Source organism: Schistosoma mansoni, chromosome W (assembly GCF_000237925.1).
Source record: "Schistosoma mansoni strain Puerto Rico chromosome W, complete genome".
Lineage (NCBI taxonomy): Eukaryota > Metazoa > Platyhelminthes > Trematoda > Strigeidida > Schistosomatidae > Schistosoma > Schistosoma mansoni.
In genome coordinates, this window is record NC_031502.1 from 48,494,487 (window position 1) to 48,511,692 (window position 17,206).

Consider the following 17,206-nt stretch of genomic DNA (forward strand, 5'->3'; position numbering starts at 1 on the left):
AAGTGGATTTAAACTTCACCACATTGCACATGCAAGTGGCTATCAGGAATCAGTAGCTGAGTGGATAACGCGATGGCGTTTAAAACGAAAGGTACTGGGTTCGAGTCTCAGAGTGAACATCAACTCTGAGATGCAGGTACATCCAGCTGACGAGTCCCAAATGGAACGAAACGCCCGTCCTGGATTCCACTGCTAGCCACCATATTATCTTTGCTTACAATGCTTGTGAAATAAGGCTATGTCGAGGCAATACGCACAGTATGCACATATGCCAATAAGAGACTGACCAGTTCCAGTCCTAAACATCAATGGAAAGATTCAAACAAGTAATACTAAGTGAACTTGATTATAATGTTTACATAATTAAATAAATCATTATTTTAATTAAAAAATATGAAAGATGTCATATATTTAGATTGCCCTGATCAACTTTTACTATCAGCTAAGAGATAACAACAACTATTAGAGCAATTAATTACTACAGAATAAACAAATATCATGTCATATAGTCTTAGGTATATGACGATGACTTAGTGATTAAACCACTTGACTTGCCTAGTAATTAATCCACCAGGCCGAACATCACTTACTTTTTTCAAGAATATGTAGTTGAGAGTGAGGTCTCTAAATAAGTATTTATTTACTGAGTTACATTAATGTGCTTAATTAAATTTACCAGTAAAAGTTTATTGTAAGATAACCAAGATAAATAAATTCATAATCCAGCGTGTTGTATTTAACGTTATATACTGGTTTTAAGTAACATACGAAACCCTTTGATATGAATTCTATGTACATGTTCACTTACCTTATTGGTTTAGAAATTAATAGTATCTGTGGGGAAAACTACTTATAGACGCATCATTTCAAATATATTGACCATAGGACAGATTACCAATAATAATAGTGATATATTTGGAATGTCTTAATGATCAGAAAAACTAAATTTTCTGATATTTTGTGACTTAATTTTATAATTGAAATCATGAGTCAATTGAGACTAGACCACCATAGAAATCCTGGAAGCACCGGACGTCTGTTTCGTCCTATTGTGGGATTCCTTAGAGTTGCGCATCCACGATCCCGTCTCGAGAGATTCGAACCCAGAACCTATAGGTTTCGCTCGCGAGCGCCTAACCTCTAGACCACTGAGCTGGCATCCAACGGTGTTAATTTCTAACTTCAAATAATCCACGAAATTGAGCAACTGTCCACCATTGTCTTCAGTGAGTTGATATCTCATAACAGACCTGGTTGAACTCTACTGGTCACTGCTTCTCACTAGAACTCCAGGAAATACCTCTTGAAGCCACTCACTATTGAGCATATGATTATTACCAGAAGGGGTTTTGTAGAGATTTTAGTAATTTTATCTTTGAAATCATGAGTCAATTGAAGAAAAAAACAAAACCATCTGAAATACAATTAATTATCTAGTATATGGACATCAGACGACTAAACATCTTGCATTAACTATTTTGTCAATAAAAGATGAAAATCCTGTTAAGTAAATATTTTAGTGAAATTGTTTACAATTATCGCCTCTCTGTTTGGATAAAATGTTCCAAGTATCAGTGTTTTATAAGATATATCAAAGTACTTGGGTATAGTTTTAAAGTTGTCTACGATCATTTCATTATTGTACTCATTCCTAATTTTTATCATTTATTTATCCTTACGTCTTGATGTTTAACAGCTTAAATTTCTGTCTTTTCTTCTTATCTGTCATTATACAATTACCACTGTACAACAATATTACTTAAACCTTTTAAGACATAAATTTTATTCACCGTTGTGAGATATAAAGTAGTTAATCTGAAAAATAATTGATATTTACTTTATAGAGACACATTTAGTCACGTAAAATAAAGAACGACTTACCAAACCACATAGTTAATCACAAATTCTGTACACCCAGTTTACTATGATTTAGAAGAAGCATTTCTTATTTCTATTCACTAAACTTTTGACTGTGAATGGTACAGTAACAGTGTGATAACTAACTTAACAAATAAACGTGAATTATGGTCGAAAATAACCTAGAAACTGTTTGATTCACCTTATTTTTTTACAATTTACCATTCGGAAAAATGAATTATACTAGGCAGTTACAGACAAGCTCCAGGAAGCTCTTGTACTGATGTACCTCGTGACATTGTCTATTACATATTAACACAGGTGTGTATAGTATAGTCATTACATCGTTAACTCTGTGATAATATCTCTGACTACAACACTGGTTGACGCCAGTTAGAGTCTTATGATAGCCGTCTGTTCCTTCAAGAGTAAAGAGAAACATTGTTGATGGGTTATAGGGAGACAAGATACGTGTCCGTCAACTGACAGCGCATCCACTTATCAATGTTCAATGCGTGTGCAGTTTTAGACTATTTTCAAGCATTTTCCCGTCCACCTAGTAGATGAGTGCTATATGTAAGAACATACTTTCATTGAGGATTTCATTTTAAGCTCTGATCTTCCCTTGATTTGATTTTTACACCCGGCAAGAAGACTAGCGTGGATAGTTTTAGATGACTGGAAGGAAATCGCCAGTGAGAGCCACTCATTCACTAAATAGACAAGAAATTCTAGATTGAATAATTAGGAAAAGATGGTTGTCCTTACACGTCCTAGGTAGGGTGAAACTTGGGTTCGTAGCTATTTGCTACTTTTTAATGATCTAAGATCCAAAGAAACTTCACTGTGATTGCTCATCAATAAATATAATGACAATATTGGTCAATAAAATTGGATCAACAATGGCGATTAAACAAATAATGACATTAGTTACTGGTCAATGATCAATTAATTTCAATAGATTACTGACAATCAATCAAAAAGCGACTAGACGGGATAAATAAATAAACGCTAATGGAATTACGGTGAAGATCTTAATTGAATTAATATAGAAGTTCAAAACAAGTGGCCAACAAAATAGAAATGTCATTTCAGTAAAACAGTTGTAAATATATTAATACATGAATTTTCACCTTGTCAGACTAAACGAACAATCTATTTTTTGTTACACTTTAGAATTCATTTTAAATGTAAATTTCTATTTTTCAACTAAAAGTAATCAACGTAAAGATCTAGAAATAACATGGAACTGGATAATTACGAAATGAATATTTGTAATACACTGTACTTTAGGTTGCCAGATAATATTATGAGAATAAATCTCGTACTCTGTATCTTCTTATCTCTGTGTTAAATGAATGAAAAACACTTCTTCTTATCAGATTGAAAAGACTTAACTGACAAATGCAGGAAGGAGCTTGTAGGGCCAAAGAAATGACACTGAGCTCTAGCCAAATTATTCATAAGTTGGTTCACTGAATGTCGAACAGTTCACCGATCCTCATCAAGGTCAAGAACAACCAACACGCATTAGTTAATTGCACTCCATGGACTGATATATGTGATGGTGGTCGCAACCTCCCCTTGTACCTACTTTTACTAAAACATTTCTGTAATAATGTTCTTTGTGTTATACAGTCTTCAAAACAGTCAAAGTACCTAGATACGACGAAGGCGTGATCCACGCTACGTGCTGACTGCGAGGTGTGAACTCGGAGTTACTTGTTGGTCACACCATTCCCGTCTAACTCGAATAGGCCCCCAATCATTCGACATAGATCTACAAACCAATATTTTGATGATAATAGCTAATATACACATTTAAACTTTCCTGAATTATTAAACCTAAAATGTCAGCAGAGTTTAGATCAGTAGGGAGATTTATGTAACATAAACCATTAAAATTTTAAGCCCTAAAGGTTAATTTACGTTGGGAAAATTACTCCATAAATACCCTTTTTGTAGATGATATATACCAAAATTTACGGAACAAAGACATATTAGATACATTATTTTAAAAATCTTCACAAGGAAATGTAGTGTGATAATTAGAAGTATCCGAACTACGAACTACGAATCCTTGAAATTACTCAATTTAATTCACATAGAACTAGATGATTACAAACGAACGTATTGTATTTGGAATGCAAAACCAAAAACTCATCGAGTACCAAAGTATTATTAGTTCATACGAACACCACAAGTTAACGATTTTTTTTATCTGATTTCCTTTCATAAAAGATACTTTATACTAATATGTATATATATACTACTTTGTAGTAGTTTCATATTGTAGGGTAAAATATTCTACGCGAAACATGATGTTTCGACAGGTTTATCATTACACTGATGTCATAAATAAGCGAAAACTAGCACAAAAATGGATCAAGTAAAGCGGTCGACTTATTTTATCAGCGTGAATAATATCAACATAATAGCTAAAGGTGGTGTATTCACTAAGCTAAATTGATCTCACCAAATCACATTACAGACAACCAGATCAAACATATCTGTATCAATAATAAAAAATTAGATCATTGGAAGACGTGACAACCAAGAAAGAAGCGGACATAGATTCATAACATCACAAAAACTGGTGGTTTCCAAGATCAATCTCAAGCTAAAGAAACATCAAAAACCTAAACAAACAGCATTACAAACATTCAATACAACCTTCCTTCGACACACTCTTAAACTCAACTAATTCAACATAGCTCTCAACAACACGTTTCACGTCATACAAAATCTACTCAAAGGAGAGGAAACTACTATGGAGGACAACTGGAAATGGATCAAAGAAACACTAACTTCAGCATGTCAGGAGGTTCTGGGTTGCATCAAGCACCAACATCATTATCATCATAAGGAATAAATCTCCATCGAAAACCTGCACGAGATTCAAGAAATGAAGAGTAAGAAGACAGCAATTAACAACAGTCGAACAAGAACAGAGTAAGTCAAGGCACAAGCTGAATACACGGAAGCAAACAAAGAACTGAAGAGGAGCATTAAAGCTGACAAGCAGAAATATGTAGAACACACTACATCGACAGCAGAAGATGAAACAGAAGGAAATATTAAACAACTATATGACACAACGAAGAAACTAGCAGACAAATATAGTAGATCAGAGAGACGAGTCAAGGACAAAGAAGACATAACAATCACTGAGATTCTAGGACAGAGGAACGGGTGGGTAGAACACTTCAAACAACTCCTGAATAGACCAGCTCCACTGATACCGCTGGACAACGAATAAGCACATACAGTTCTTCCTATCAATGTCACTCCACCAACGATCGATGAAATCATCATAGCCGACCACCACACAAATCAGTATTTAGAAAGCAGCAGCATAATCTGAAAATGTACAAGCCGAAGCACCAAAGTCACACATAGAAGTATTTGAAAATATGCTTTACATCCTATTCAGGAAGATTTGGGAGGAAGAACAAGTACGTGCAGACAGGGAATGGAATTCGTTGCTACACATCAACTTCTTTGACAAAGAGAAAGCATTCGACAGTGTGGATAGGAGAACATTATGGAACCCTCCTCGACGCTATGGAGTGAATAACTGAGAAGGTCGTCAATTTCATCTGGACGACGGACTACAATGCAAAGTGGTGCATGGAGGACAGTTGACAGACGCATCGGAAGTGAGGATCGCAATCAGATAAGACAGCTTACTCATTCCCCCACCCTATCTTGTGGTCGTTGACTGGACCATTAAAATCCCCACATCTGATCGGAAGCAAGGAATACAATGCACAGATTGAATGCAACTAGGAGATTTGGACTTCACAGATAACCTGGATCTTCTATCCTATACACACGAATAAATGCAAGTCAAGACAAACAGTATAGAAGCAGTCTCTGCAACAGTAGGCCTCGACATACACATGGGAAAAGCAACATCCTCCAGTACTACACAGAGAACGCCAGCCGAATCACACTTGATGGAGAAACTGTGGAAGAGGTGGAAACTTCCACTCACCTAATCATCAGAATCATGGATGAACAAGGAGGGTGTGATGAGAATTTGAAGGCAAGGATTGGTGAAGCAAGGACAGTATTCCTACAGTTGAAAAACATATGGAATGTAAAAAAATTTGTTAGATTTGATTTGCCGTGTATATATTTTACTGCAACTTTAAACGCTCTACTGGCGACCCCAGATAATATGTGAAAGCTTTAGTCTGGACATGGTCAACCTGGTTTTAAACTTTATCTGTTTTCATACCCAAAACAATTCGAGTAGTACAATAATTAAACGAGTTATAGTCATTAGGTGAAACGCACAGACATGCCGATCAGTATTGCGTGTCTTATAGAAATGAATAAAAATCATGCCTCAAAATAATATAATGGGATAATAGTGTCCTTTAATTGGCAGGTCACATTCAACAGGATAGTCTACAGACACATTAGACCAGAATGACTTGGTGAGCGCTTAAAGAACGATTTGTTTGTTTGCTTACGGACATAACTAATACAACTGTCAACTCATGTGAAAGTCAAAATCTTGAGTACAAACGTCAAGAAAGTTTTACTGTGCAAAGCTGAAACTTGGAGAAATACCGCAACCATCATAATAAAAGTACAAGTAATAATGAACAATTGTTTAAGGAAGATACTCAATATCTGTTGACTGGACACCATTAGCCACAACCTACTGTGGTATAGCACAAGGCAGCTTGTGTATGTTTTAATGTAAAGGCATTATTTCACGATCCATCAATAAATTGGGATTTTTATTTTGTACTTATTTTATAATTCCATATCATTTATACAGTCATAAACACCAAGCATCAAGGCATCACATGTAGTCTTATGCATCCCATAAGAGGCATTAATAAGTAATATCCGAGGATCACTAAAATTCATGCATACGGAGACCGTGGTTGAAACTGCGAGGTTCATTGTGTACTGTGGGAGCATGCAGAGTAGAAGTGAGGAATATATATTCCGTAAGCAGCCAGAAGCACAAGCAATCGCAATAGGAATAAATCAAACGCATATATACAGCATAAAACTATCCTTGAAAAACGTTACGGAATAGCATACTAAAAGATACGATGGACCAATAGCGTTTAAGATTTTCCCGAGTGGGAAACACGATATGAAGGTGAAAAGAGCGCTTTTGGCGCGAAAACAAAGAAATTCGAATTTTCGAAACAAAATTACAAAAATAAGTCATTTGCCAAGTGAGTTCTGGGGATTTAATACCCCCAAAAAATAGTCACCCTAATGTTAACGTGACGCTGAATGTGTGAGGTAGTCTGTGATTAATTTTTCCGTATGAGTAGAAATTGTTTCATTGGTCAATGGAAATCACTCAACGAGGAAAGAGTCGTTATTAAGAGAAAAGAAAAAATCAGAAGGCGCATGATGTAATATCTTACTAAGTGAAGTGCAACGCACAATAAATAAGACAATAAAACATATACCTGCATCAGGTATTTACAGTACAAAGTCAAGATACAAAGTTCATGAAGTGACTTGGGGACAGAAAATGTTAATTAAAATGGGATGTTTAGACCAGTGACATCTGTTTAGAGGTCAGGTAAAGCCAAAACTTAACTTATTTAAAAATCCAAGGAAGCTGTTATTAGAGTAAATATTAACTTTCTTATCTCAGACCCCAAATTTGACAGTATGAACTGAATGGGGATTCAAGAATAAAGACCAAGTGTCACTGTCATACATAAGGGATCCCTATAACCAACCACACAAGTACATGCAAGTCCATATGCAGAAAAACCTTACGGAGTTATCTTCCTATTTTGAAACTGACTTTTTCGAGCACGGCGTGAGTTTTCATTGATGCAATGATGAAGTTTGACCATATCGTCCGTTTCTATGTGAGTGTCAGAATCATTTTCCTACTCTTGATCATTTGTCAAAATAATGGCGTAAAATGTTTTCGCACTGAAATATGGCAAAAGTTAAAATGATCTAAATAAGGATTTAAGTGAACCAGTACGATTTACTTTGTTTTTATAAACATTTCAAACTCACTGCAATATGTTGTCCAGCCCAGGTAAAACAGAGGTTTGTTCATGATGTTGATTATATCTTGTTAGACTTAGGTACGTAGTTGATCGTGCATTCAATCAGCAATTGACAAGTGTCATAAACTTAATAAAGCAACTACACTTCTGGCATATTTATTGAATGACGTCACACCTCACACCACGCCTAAAGGACAATCTTTATGATCGAAAGGAACCCGAGTAGCCGTCAAAAATCTAAGGATGTAGGAAAACAAATATGATGAGAGTTTGCAATAGAGGCGGTTTATTCTTCGACTATTCACCACGCACCGATGCCGCACTGCAGCGAAGCTATCCATTCAATTATTTGCAGATGATATCAAGATTTGAAGACAAAGTTCGTTGTGTCACAGAGATTGTGCCATTATGCCATTACGCCTGTTACTCCCTCGTGGAGGAGCATCGGTCGCCCATCAACACTTTCCATCCAACCCAGTCCTGGGAAATCCTATCCACTTCTTTCCAGTTAACATTCGTCCTTTTCATATCTGTTTCTATTTCCTGACGTAATGTGCTTTTTGGCCTTCCTCTTTTACGCTTCCCTTCAGGATTCCAAGTTAGGGATTTCCTCGTGATACAGTTTGGTGATTTCCTCAATGTATGTCCGATCCACTTCCAACGTCTTCTCCTAATTTCCTCTTCAGCTTGAATCTGGTTTGTCCTCTCCCATAAAAGGCTGTTGCTGATAGTAACCGTATGTTGAGTAATTTGCCTAGACAACTGTTTATAAATACTTGTACCTTCTTGACGATGGATGTATTAGTTCACGTTTCAGCTCTGTACAGTAGAACTAACTGTCTTGATGTTCTTATTGAAAATTGTGACTTTGAAATTAGTTGAGAGTTGTTTTGAGTCCCATATGTTATTCGATAGTATGGATGTTGTCCTTGCTTTGCCAGTCTTCGCCTTTACATCTGAATCAGAAGAATATGCCATAGGATGAGCTGAATTCACTGGTTCAATAGATGTGTAGGTGGTCAGTAAAAGTTAATTCTAACAATAGTGTAGCGATGCAAATAAACAACTGAGACGATTCATATCACCACACAATGAATGGAATTGTGTTACATAAAATAATAGAATAATAAGATCTAGGATTCGACATAAACAACGACTCGAAGGCTGCTACTGTCAAAGGCTCTAGGGTCATGTGTGCTGTTTGTTAGTCATTTCATCACTTGGGCGGAAACGATTTTAAGGCATTACACTCAGTGTTTGTGAGGCTTCATGTGGAACATAGGTTTCAAGTAGCGAGTAGTGGTTTCAAGTGTGAAGCGGACGAGTTCAGTGGCGAAGGGCCAAAATGGTGATAGGTCTTACTGATACACTATGAAAGAATGAAAAGCCTCGATTTATTACTGTTATCTTATTTCCAGGTTACGGGTTAGTTTTATACTGGCTTACCCTACAGCAAACGATGATCTTAGTATGTAAATGTCTTGTCTTTTTCCTTTTACCTGGAACTGATAATCTAAAGTGACATTCTAAGAGCGAGTGGCGTCTTCTCATTCGGTGGACAGTTTCAAGGAAAGCTGAATCCTCATTGAAAAACATAAGACAAGTATGAAAACGGGTTAACCAACCCATCCATTATTATTACTGACGACTTGCAGGAAAGCCTATCCTGTTGTGAGTCCAACCGACTTTCTTGCCACACAAACAACAGTCCAGAAACTGAAAGGATAATTCTACTCAACATGGCGGAAAATGTTTTGTGATACCGCATTTTGTTTTTACTTATTCACTGGTATTTGTTTAATTTGTCTCAAGGTTGTAAATCAGCTGTTCATTAGAAATGGCGTTTACTTTGGATGATGACAAAAGATGCCAGCTTAATGAGGATATCATTAAACAGTTGTACCTTGTGGCTTATATGCAAGGAAGCAAGCTTCCAACATCCCTTGTTACCAACTCAAAATGTAGCAAGGTTCAGGTTCGCGGAGATGGCCGTACTGCTGTTGGTGAGTTTTTATTTTTATGGTGGTATCCGCCTACTGTTTATTCATCCTAAGGTTTCCAATTTGGCTATATATCACTTTCTACTCCACAGATCATGATGCCAAAATACTGCTTTATACATTGTTATACAGAAACCTTCCTCATGTTACCTCTTTGTTATGTAATTTGACCTTATTGACTAAATGTACGCAATATTTTGAACAATCCTTTCACTGTTCACCATATGAGAAACTTGAAAATTTATGGTAGTTCACACAAATTCGTAAAACTATCCACAAAGTGGAACCCATCAATCCTTCTGAAGCAACTCATCTAGGTATTTATCTTCAGTCTCCAATTTCTTATGAAGATCTTACTCAAGAGTTTATATCTCAACCTCGGGATTGTGTTCGTGTTCAATGTACATTCTAATTCTCATGGGGAATTTAGGGGTGGGAATGTGGTTTCTCAATATATATATTGTCACTACTCAGTCACTGTCCTAGGTCTGTACTCCCACTCGAACTTTGTTTCTAGATCACTTAGTTTAGTAAGTTGCACCGTCAGCTATGCATTCTAATGGGAGAAAAACCCTCAGAATTCCACAGGATTTCATAGGCTCTTTTTTAACTTCAGTACAGCAAGTATAATCAAATTTTATTCTTTTCGTAGTTTACTATCGGCCTTGAGTAATTATGTTAAATACCAGAAAAAACTTTATTCCAGTTATTTGAAAAGCGCTTATTGCTAAAAACAACAGCCAAGGGTTAATTAAAACTAGAAAACAGGGAGACCGTAAGTATCGTCCATAATACTGAATTATTTGTCGGGCTAATCGGTGGATGTTCTTAAACGTCCATATGTTGATGACAAACTCCTTGTTGACCTGAAATCAACCATTTTAACCTAGTGGTAAAGTGATCAGCAGATACTCTGGATGAACCGCAATAGTAACTAGGGCTCATCTAGTAATAAACAAGAACGGAAATAAGTCAACAATCATGACAAATAGTAAACATACTACGTAATTGAATTCCAGATATACTGTAACATTATTACTAAAGACGAGCCACCAACTAAATAGGAGACCAAAAACACCGCCCTTGTAAAAGAATAAATTAAATTTAAACCTTGCGACAGAAAATAATTTAAATTAGGCTTAGTAAGTTAGAGGCTGCCTACTTGCAAGTTGTTTCGGAATTCCACGGAATAAGATCATTATTTCTCCACCCAAAATTTGAACTTGTCAAGGTTTCCACCAGTCCCTATACTGTGAGCATCAAAAACCATAATTCAATGGAAACATGAAGGCATAAATATTTGATAGAGTTATTAATACCGTCGCATCTATTTAAAGAATGATAAACTAACTTCAGTGAAGCTCTAATCTATTACTCAGGACATTTTTTACCACTCGGTTAAAAGTTAGAAATCTGCTCGATCTATGGAGATTTCGACCGCTAGGCAATACTATTAACTGACAGAAGTGACCTGTAGCCTTGCACACAAGCTTTTGTTTGATATCTCTTTTTTTGCACTACTATGATGAACAAATAGGCATAAAATACCAGGTTGATGTAAAGAGTAGAGTACATCATAATGTAACTGATGTGCCAAGTATAGATTTATATACTCAGGTTTATGTCATGCAGTTTGTATGAGTTAACGATACTAATCAGTTGTCCGAACAGAATTATATGGGTCTGAGTTTGACTTTGAGTTCGATTAGTTTAAAACCTATTTCATTTTTTACTTTATTTAAACTCATAAATATTGGTACAAAGGGGTACCAAATACATTTGCGCCACATAAGTCGACATAATGCAAGGTACAGTCACTTCCGAAACCCTGGATTTTATATCGCTTGGTTCCATTTTCGTACATCTTATCATTTTAAGAAAGACTCATCACAAGTTAAAATACTTTGTTCTTAGGATTGTTAATGTCTGGCAATTTTTCTAAATTGGAGATACCGTGCAGTTATAACCACCAACCCATAAATAACACTCCATCTCTGTCATATCACTTCACAACTCAATGAACAGTCTTACTACCTGACCCCATCACTGTAATTATTCACACTATGAGTTTAGTTGCTCTTAATCGTATTATCCTTCAACACGACTTCATCATATGGCAGCAGGACCTCAAGTAATAAAAATTTTAATCATTGGTCATTGTGGTAGGTAAACATCGTATCAGAAACTATCGAAATCTGTCACTAGCATGGATTTTCAGCAACCATCAACTATTTCAGACTGGAAATTGATGCCATTTCGAGAACAGTTACTTGGTTCCCTTTTTCCTCTTATTGGTCTTCAACTATTTGAGTAATTAATCTTATAGTTTACTCAGCTGTTAAAGACATTTGATCCTATCATTGCTTTGACCAGTTTTATGTGAGTAGATAGCCTCAGAATGTGTAAATAATTCCTAGTAACTTATCTTGAGGGTTCCATAGTCCTACTAATATATACTCCCTGTTCTTAAAATTTGACAGTGATTATTCAGATAAGTAGTTGGTAGGTGTAGACTACCTGGTTGGCATTCGCGAGATGATAGCAATCGATGGTTAGAGACCTTGAATGACATGCCTCAGAATCGTTTGCAATGGCGAAGGTACATCCACTCTTTGTGTTCTGCCAAATACTAAACTTCTAAATTCCTTATGTCTCTATCTTTCTTCTCTTTCCAAATTTATTTCACTGTATGCTTATACTCTTACTACTTCTACCAATATGGGATTTGAATGGACAACTTCATCTCTGTGCTAATGTGGTATGGCAACTCGAACTGATGTACGTACGTACGAAGTTCTACGTTGTGACTGACTGATTGACTGATTCAGATAAGTAATCTGACAGTCTATTGCATTCAAGTTGTAAGTATCGATCCATATTTCATGCACTAATGAAGCGGCTGATTATTTGATACCTGTTGACGGACTAAGAGCTTGTGTACCTCTATCCTAAAAGGAATAAGTTATAAAATTTATTGGTATGCGAGTTGATACCACTCAGTTGTGATCATGTCACCAGTACATTGCAACAAGCTTGTTATTGCTTCACTGACTATTTGACCCTAATAAATGACCGTCCAGCCCAAAGGAGACCTCCATCAACTTAGTCTCTATGTGGCTTGAACATGTATTACGTATGCCCGAATACAGTCTACCTCGACCTACAATTATGTCTGAAGTAGTAGTTGGTTAGGAGAAAGCTAGGGGCAGTCAGACGAAACATCGACTGATGAAATCACTGACTGTTGAGCTGTGGCTTATTAATAGATCTTGTTGTGCTAACGAGGTATGGCAACTTGGACCGATGCATATATGTGCCTGGTCCTACGTTGTAGCTGACTGACTGAATAGATCTATATCACCTGGTTAGCGTTTATGAGATGACCGTAACCAGTAGTTGGAGACTGGGTTACAACTGAAAATTGTTCACAGTGACGCAAATGCACTCAATTTTTATCATTTTCAGTATCTTAGGTTTAAATATACCTTTATGCATAACTTATTTTCGAGCCATATTTTCAGTGTTTAGTCTCCCTCGCTATCATTGATATAACTATTATCTAAATCCCTTATTTGTTCCGTTAACATCATCTCTTTATAATGATATGGTTTAGGAACTCAGGCTAACACCCACTTATGCTAGACTCTATGTTGATTATAACTGACGCTCATTGTATGAACAAAATTGCTTGTTTTACAGCTATAAGCTTATTATACAACTTACTTGGGCTTAACATCAAATTTGGCTTTTTAAAATGTGCTCAATAAGTATGAATTGTTGAATAGTTACCTTCCTTATAATATCGGTCATTTATTAGAATTTTATATCAGTACAGAGTACATTGATTGACGATGGGTTTGTTCATTAATGGCTATGTGAATGTCCTTTTTACTAAAGTTTTAAAATCTACTCAACCCTTGTTGATATTTGATCATCTAACTGGAAATGTACTCTAAATTCATAAGTTTATTGATCTTTTGTATGAGCCATTTAGAGGCATATGTTTACTGTTTGGATTCCACGGAACAAAAGTAATCAGGAGTTGGAAATCGCAAGAAATGTTCCAAAATAAGTTACAGTGACGTGAGGTTATTTTAGTAGCCGTGAATGTTTTACTACTTCATGCAGTGTACTTTCGATTTCACTTTTCCTTTATTTCCATTTCGTCCTGGCAACCCATCATTACTGCCACTGTCACTTTCATTTGTTTTTTTTATTGATACCAATTATGATAGCTACGTTTCGCTTATACCGAATGGTAGTTTTTAATTTGTCAGTGAATTTTATTCAAAATGTCGAGGTATACACATCTAGAAAACAAACTAAGTGGACTTTTTCTAGTCGTTGCTTTTATCCGTTGGCAACCTTTTGAGATGATACCTCTTTTTTATTAGTCATCATCATTGTTCCGTCGCACTATCTAAACTTGGATTAATGTTAATTTAGTTATTTATTCTCTGAAGAAGTGGCTTACACTGTGTCACGGAACGTCAGAAAATTTAATTTTTCTACTCATTGGGATATTACAAATATATTAATTTATTTAGTCATCGAACCCGTTGTGCGAAACTATCCATAACTCCTAATATGTCTGCTCTGTCGCCTGGTACTTATTTAAACTATTTTCTGAACTAATAATGTAGGTTTAACCATATACTGTTTTGTTGTGAAACTCTAGGAAGTTGAAAACAGATTTATCATTTGTCACGTATACATGACAAGGTAAGAATAAGCCTAGAAGAAATATTTGTTTCATAATGTATAAATATGATAATGGGAATAAACATGTTTTAAAATGTCAGAAATCAATAGATTTTAAGTAGACTGATTCTAATCCTAGGGTAAGCATCAGTTCCTTCAAGGTTACAGATGCACATGGGTGGGATGTCTCAGCTACCACGAAATTTTGTTTTAGAGCCTCCTGTCTATTATCTTCATTTCTCCGTGCTAATGGGGTATAGCAAATTAAACCGATGTACATAAGTACAGGTTCTGCTTTGTAACTGACTGACTGGTTTACCAATGTACCTGAGTTTTTTTTCTTCAACAAGGTTCATATGTAATTATTATTTTGGTCACCTTGTGATCTGTAACCTTACGCAATTGACACTGTTTTTAGAAAAATATCCTTAACGATGTTACTGATCTATAATTATTCAGTAAACCTATAGATTTTGTAATGAAATCAACACTTGCTGGTATAATTAAAAACTTTATATAACCATATTATCAGTCACATGTATAATTTCTAAACTTACTTGTATATACTCTTTTTTTAAAATCTTATCATATTTAGACATGAGATCACATGTACATCAAACTGTTTTACCTGTGGTTATAAAAGCTGATCACCCAATTCCAGTTTCATGCAGTGTTTATTATTTCGAGATAACCGTTAATGTTAAAAGTCGATCTGGGTGAGTATATTTAATATCCATCACTTGTTTCATATATATTTCTTAAATAATCATATTTGATAGTGACAAAACTCTAGTCATATCCAATTTAATTTGTTTGTTGTACACACCTGTGGTAGAACAAGTGTTAACACTCACAGTTAATCAGACCAGCCACTGATACTTTTTAAGTTATATCGTTAACTCTATGTATACAGTGCAGTAACGTTTACCCTCTTTTGGAAATAAGTTGCTAGAGAAAATGTACATTTTGTGTCTTATTTTCGTCAGTGTTCAACTAGGCGATCAGTCAAACGAGTAGTATAATTTTGTTTATTCTCATAATATTTATCTTTATTCGTCTCTTGCATAACTGAATGTGTCGTTTGCATTATGATAGACTCGATTTCATTACTATGAAAGGAGCACTTCCTATTTGTATCGGGGTTAAACTTATAGTCTACACCAGGTTTTACGCTGTTAGTTATAATGGTCTGATAATAATGTAACTCACCAAGTGTAGGTCTATGTAATCAGCTTTAACCCACATGCTTTTGTGTGGGGGCTGACGATACTGGTTAGCAACCCGAACTGACGAAAATAGAGTAGTGTTTTCATTTATTCTGTTTAGAAGGCTCTATCTTTATAAGGTAATATTTCACAACCATGAATTAAAACAAAGAGAATTGATGCTCACTACAGTCGCCTCAACATTGGCAGATGGACACCTCGCCTATGCCAGAAATGACTAAGGTTCGCAAAGCCTAACCGGGCTTGCCCAGTCAGTCAATCATCATCAACGTAGACCCTGGCACAAATGTGCACTGGTCCAAGTTACCATACCACATTAGCACGAATAGATAAAAATAATAAGATGAATAACAAAAGAGATCAAAATAACCCGGTAGCAATAATAATTAGAAAGACTAAGCATTCGAAATATAGGCAGGGATGGTGGCTGGCAGTGGAACCCAGGACGCGAGTTTCGTCTTATTTGGGACTCGTCGGCTAATTGTACCTGCATCCCAGAGTTGATGTTCACTTCGAGGCTCAAACCCAGTACCTATTTCGGAGTGAACATCAACTCTGGGATGCGGGTACAATTAACTGATGAGTCCCAAATAAGACGAAACGCGCGTCCTGGGTTCCCCTGCTAGCCACCATCCATCTCTGCTTATAATGCTTGTGACTAAAAGCAATCTTCACAGGATGTATATATGCCAATAAGAGACTGATCAACTGCAGTCCTAAGCGTCAGTGGGAAGATTAAAACAACCAGTACAAAAATGGATTCTGAATATTGCTCAAAAAAGCCGAGTGGAAAGGTATGTGTAAAGGAATACTGGAGTTCAAAATCGATTGGACGATAAAGAGCGAATGTATCCTGAACCACTATAGATGACTCTGGTCATGTTATCGAAGTCTCCAACCGTTAATCGTAGTTATCACATAAACCCCAACCAAATAGTTTGCATCTGGCAACCTGGCTCAGTCAGTAACTTCATCATGGACTGGTGACATTCTTGATTCATTTGGTCCTCAATTTCTTCCACCCTACTTGAATTTCCTTCATTTTCTTATGGTGATATATTATTTTTCAGATCTATTCACGTAGAACATAGTTCAATGTCAGTTTCAGTGGTACATTTACACTCACACTTTATTTCTCTTGTTAATTTCCTCTCTTGCTGTGCTTGATATAAAATGTGGCAACTTGGATTGATGTAAATTCGTACCAGGTCCTACATTGTCTATGATTAACTGGTCGACTCAGATGTTGGTATTTATGAGATTTTGTTTACATTCCTGCCAGCATTTTAAACTTTTTTATTCATGCAGAGATATTCACATAAGATATATTTTTTAGAGTTTCTATGGATGATATTCCCTTGAAAGACAATACGATTCAAACAATGAAACTGTTTAAATAATAAATCTA

At 35.9% G+C, this 17,206-nt stretch overlaps 1 protein-coding gene across 1 annotated transcript in view; it reads left to right on the plus strand.

Moving 5' to 3' along the window:
- Positions 1 to 9,702: 9,702 nt before the first annotated feature.
- Positions 9,703 to 17,206, plus strand: part of Smp_161080 (ran binding protein 9-related) — a gene marked incomplete at its 3' end in the record, with an annotated part of 47,242 nt that continues 39,738 nt past the window's right edge. Inside the window, exons 1-2 of the mRNA XM_018789977.1 lie at positions 9,703 to 9,874; positions 15,168 to 15,288. Of these exons, the coding sequence (XP_018655366.1) occupies positions 9,709 to 9,874; positions 15,168 to 15,288 (287 nt within the window). The 5' untranslated portion in view covers positions 9,703 to 9,708. The remainder of the gene's footprint in view (positions 9,875 to 15,167; positions 15,289 to 17,206) is intronic.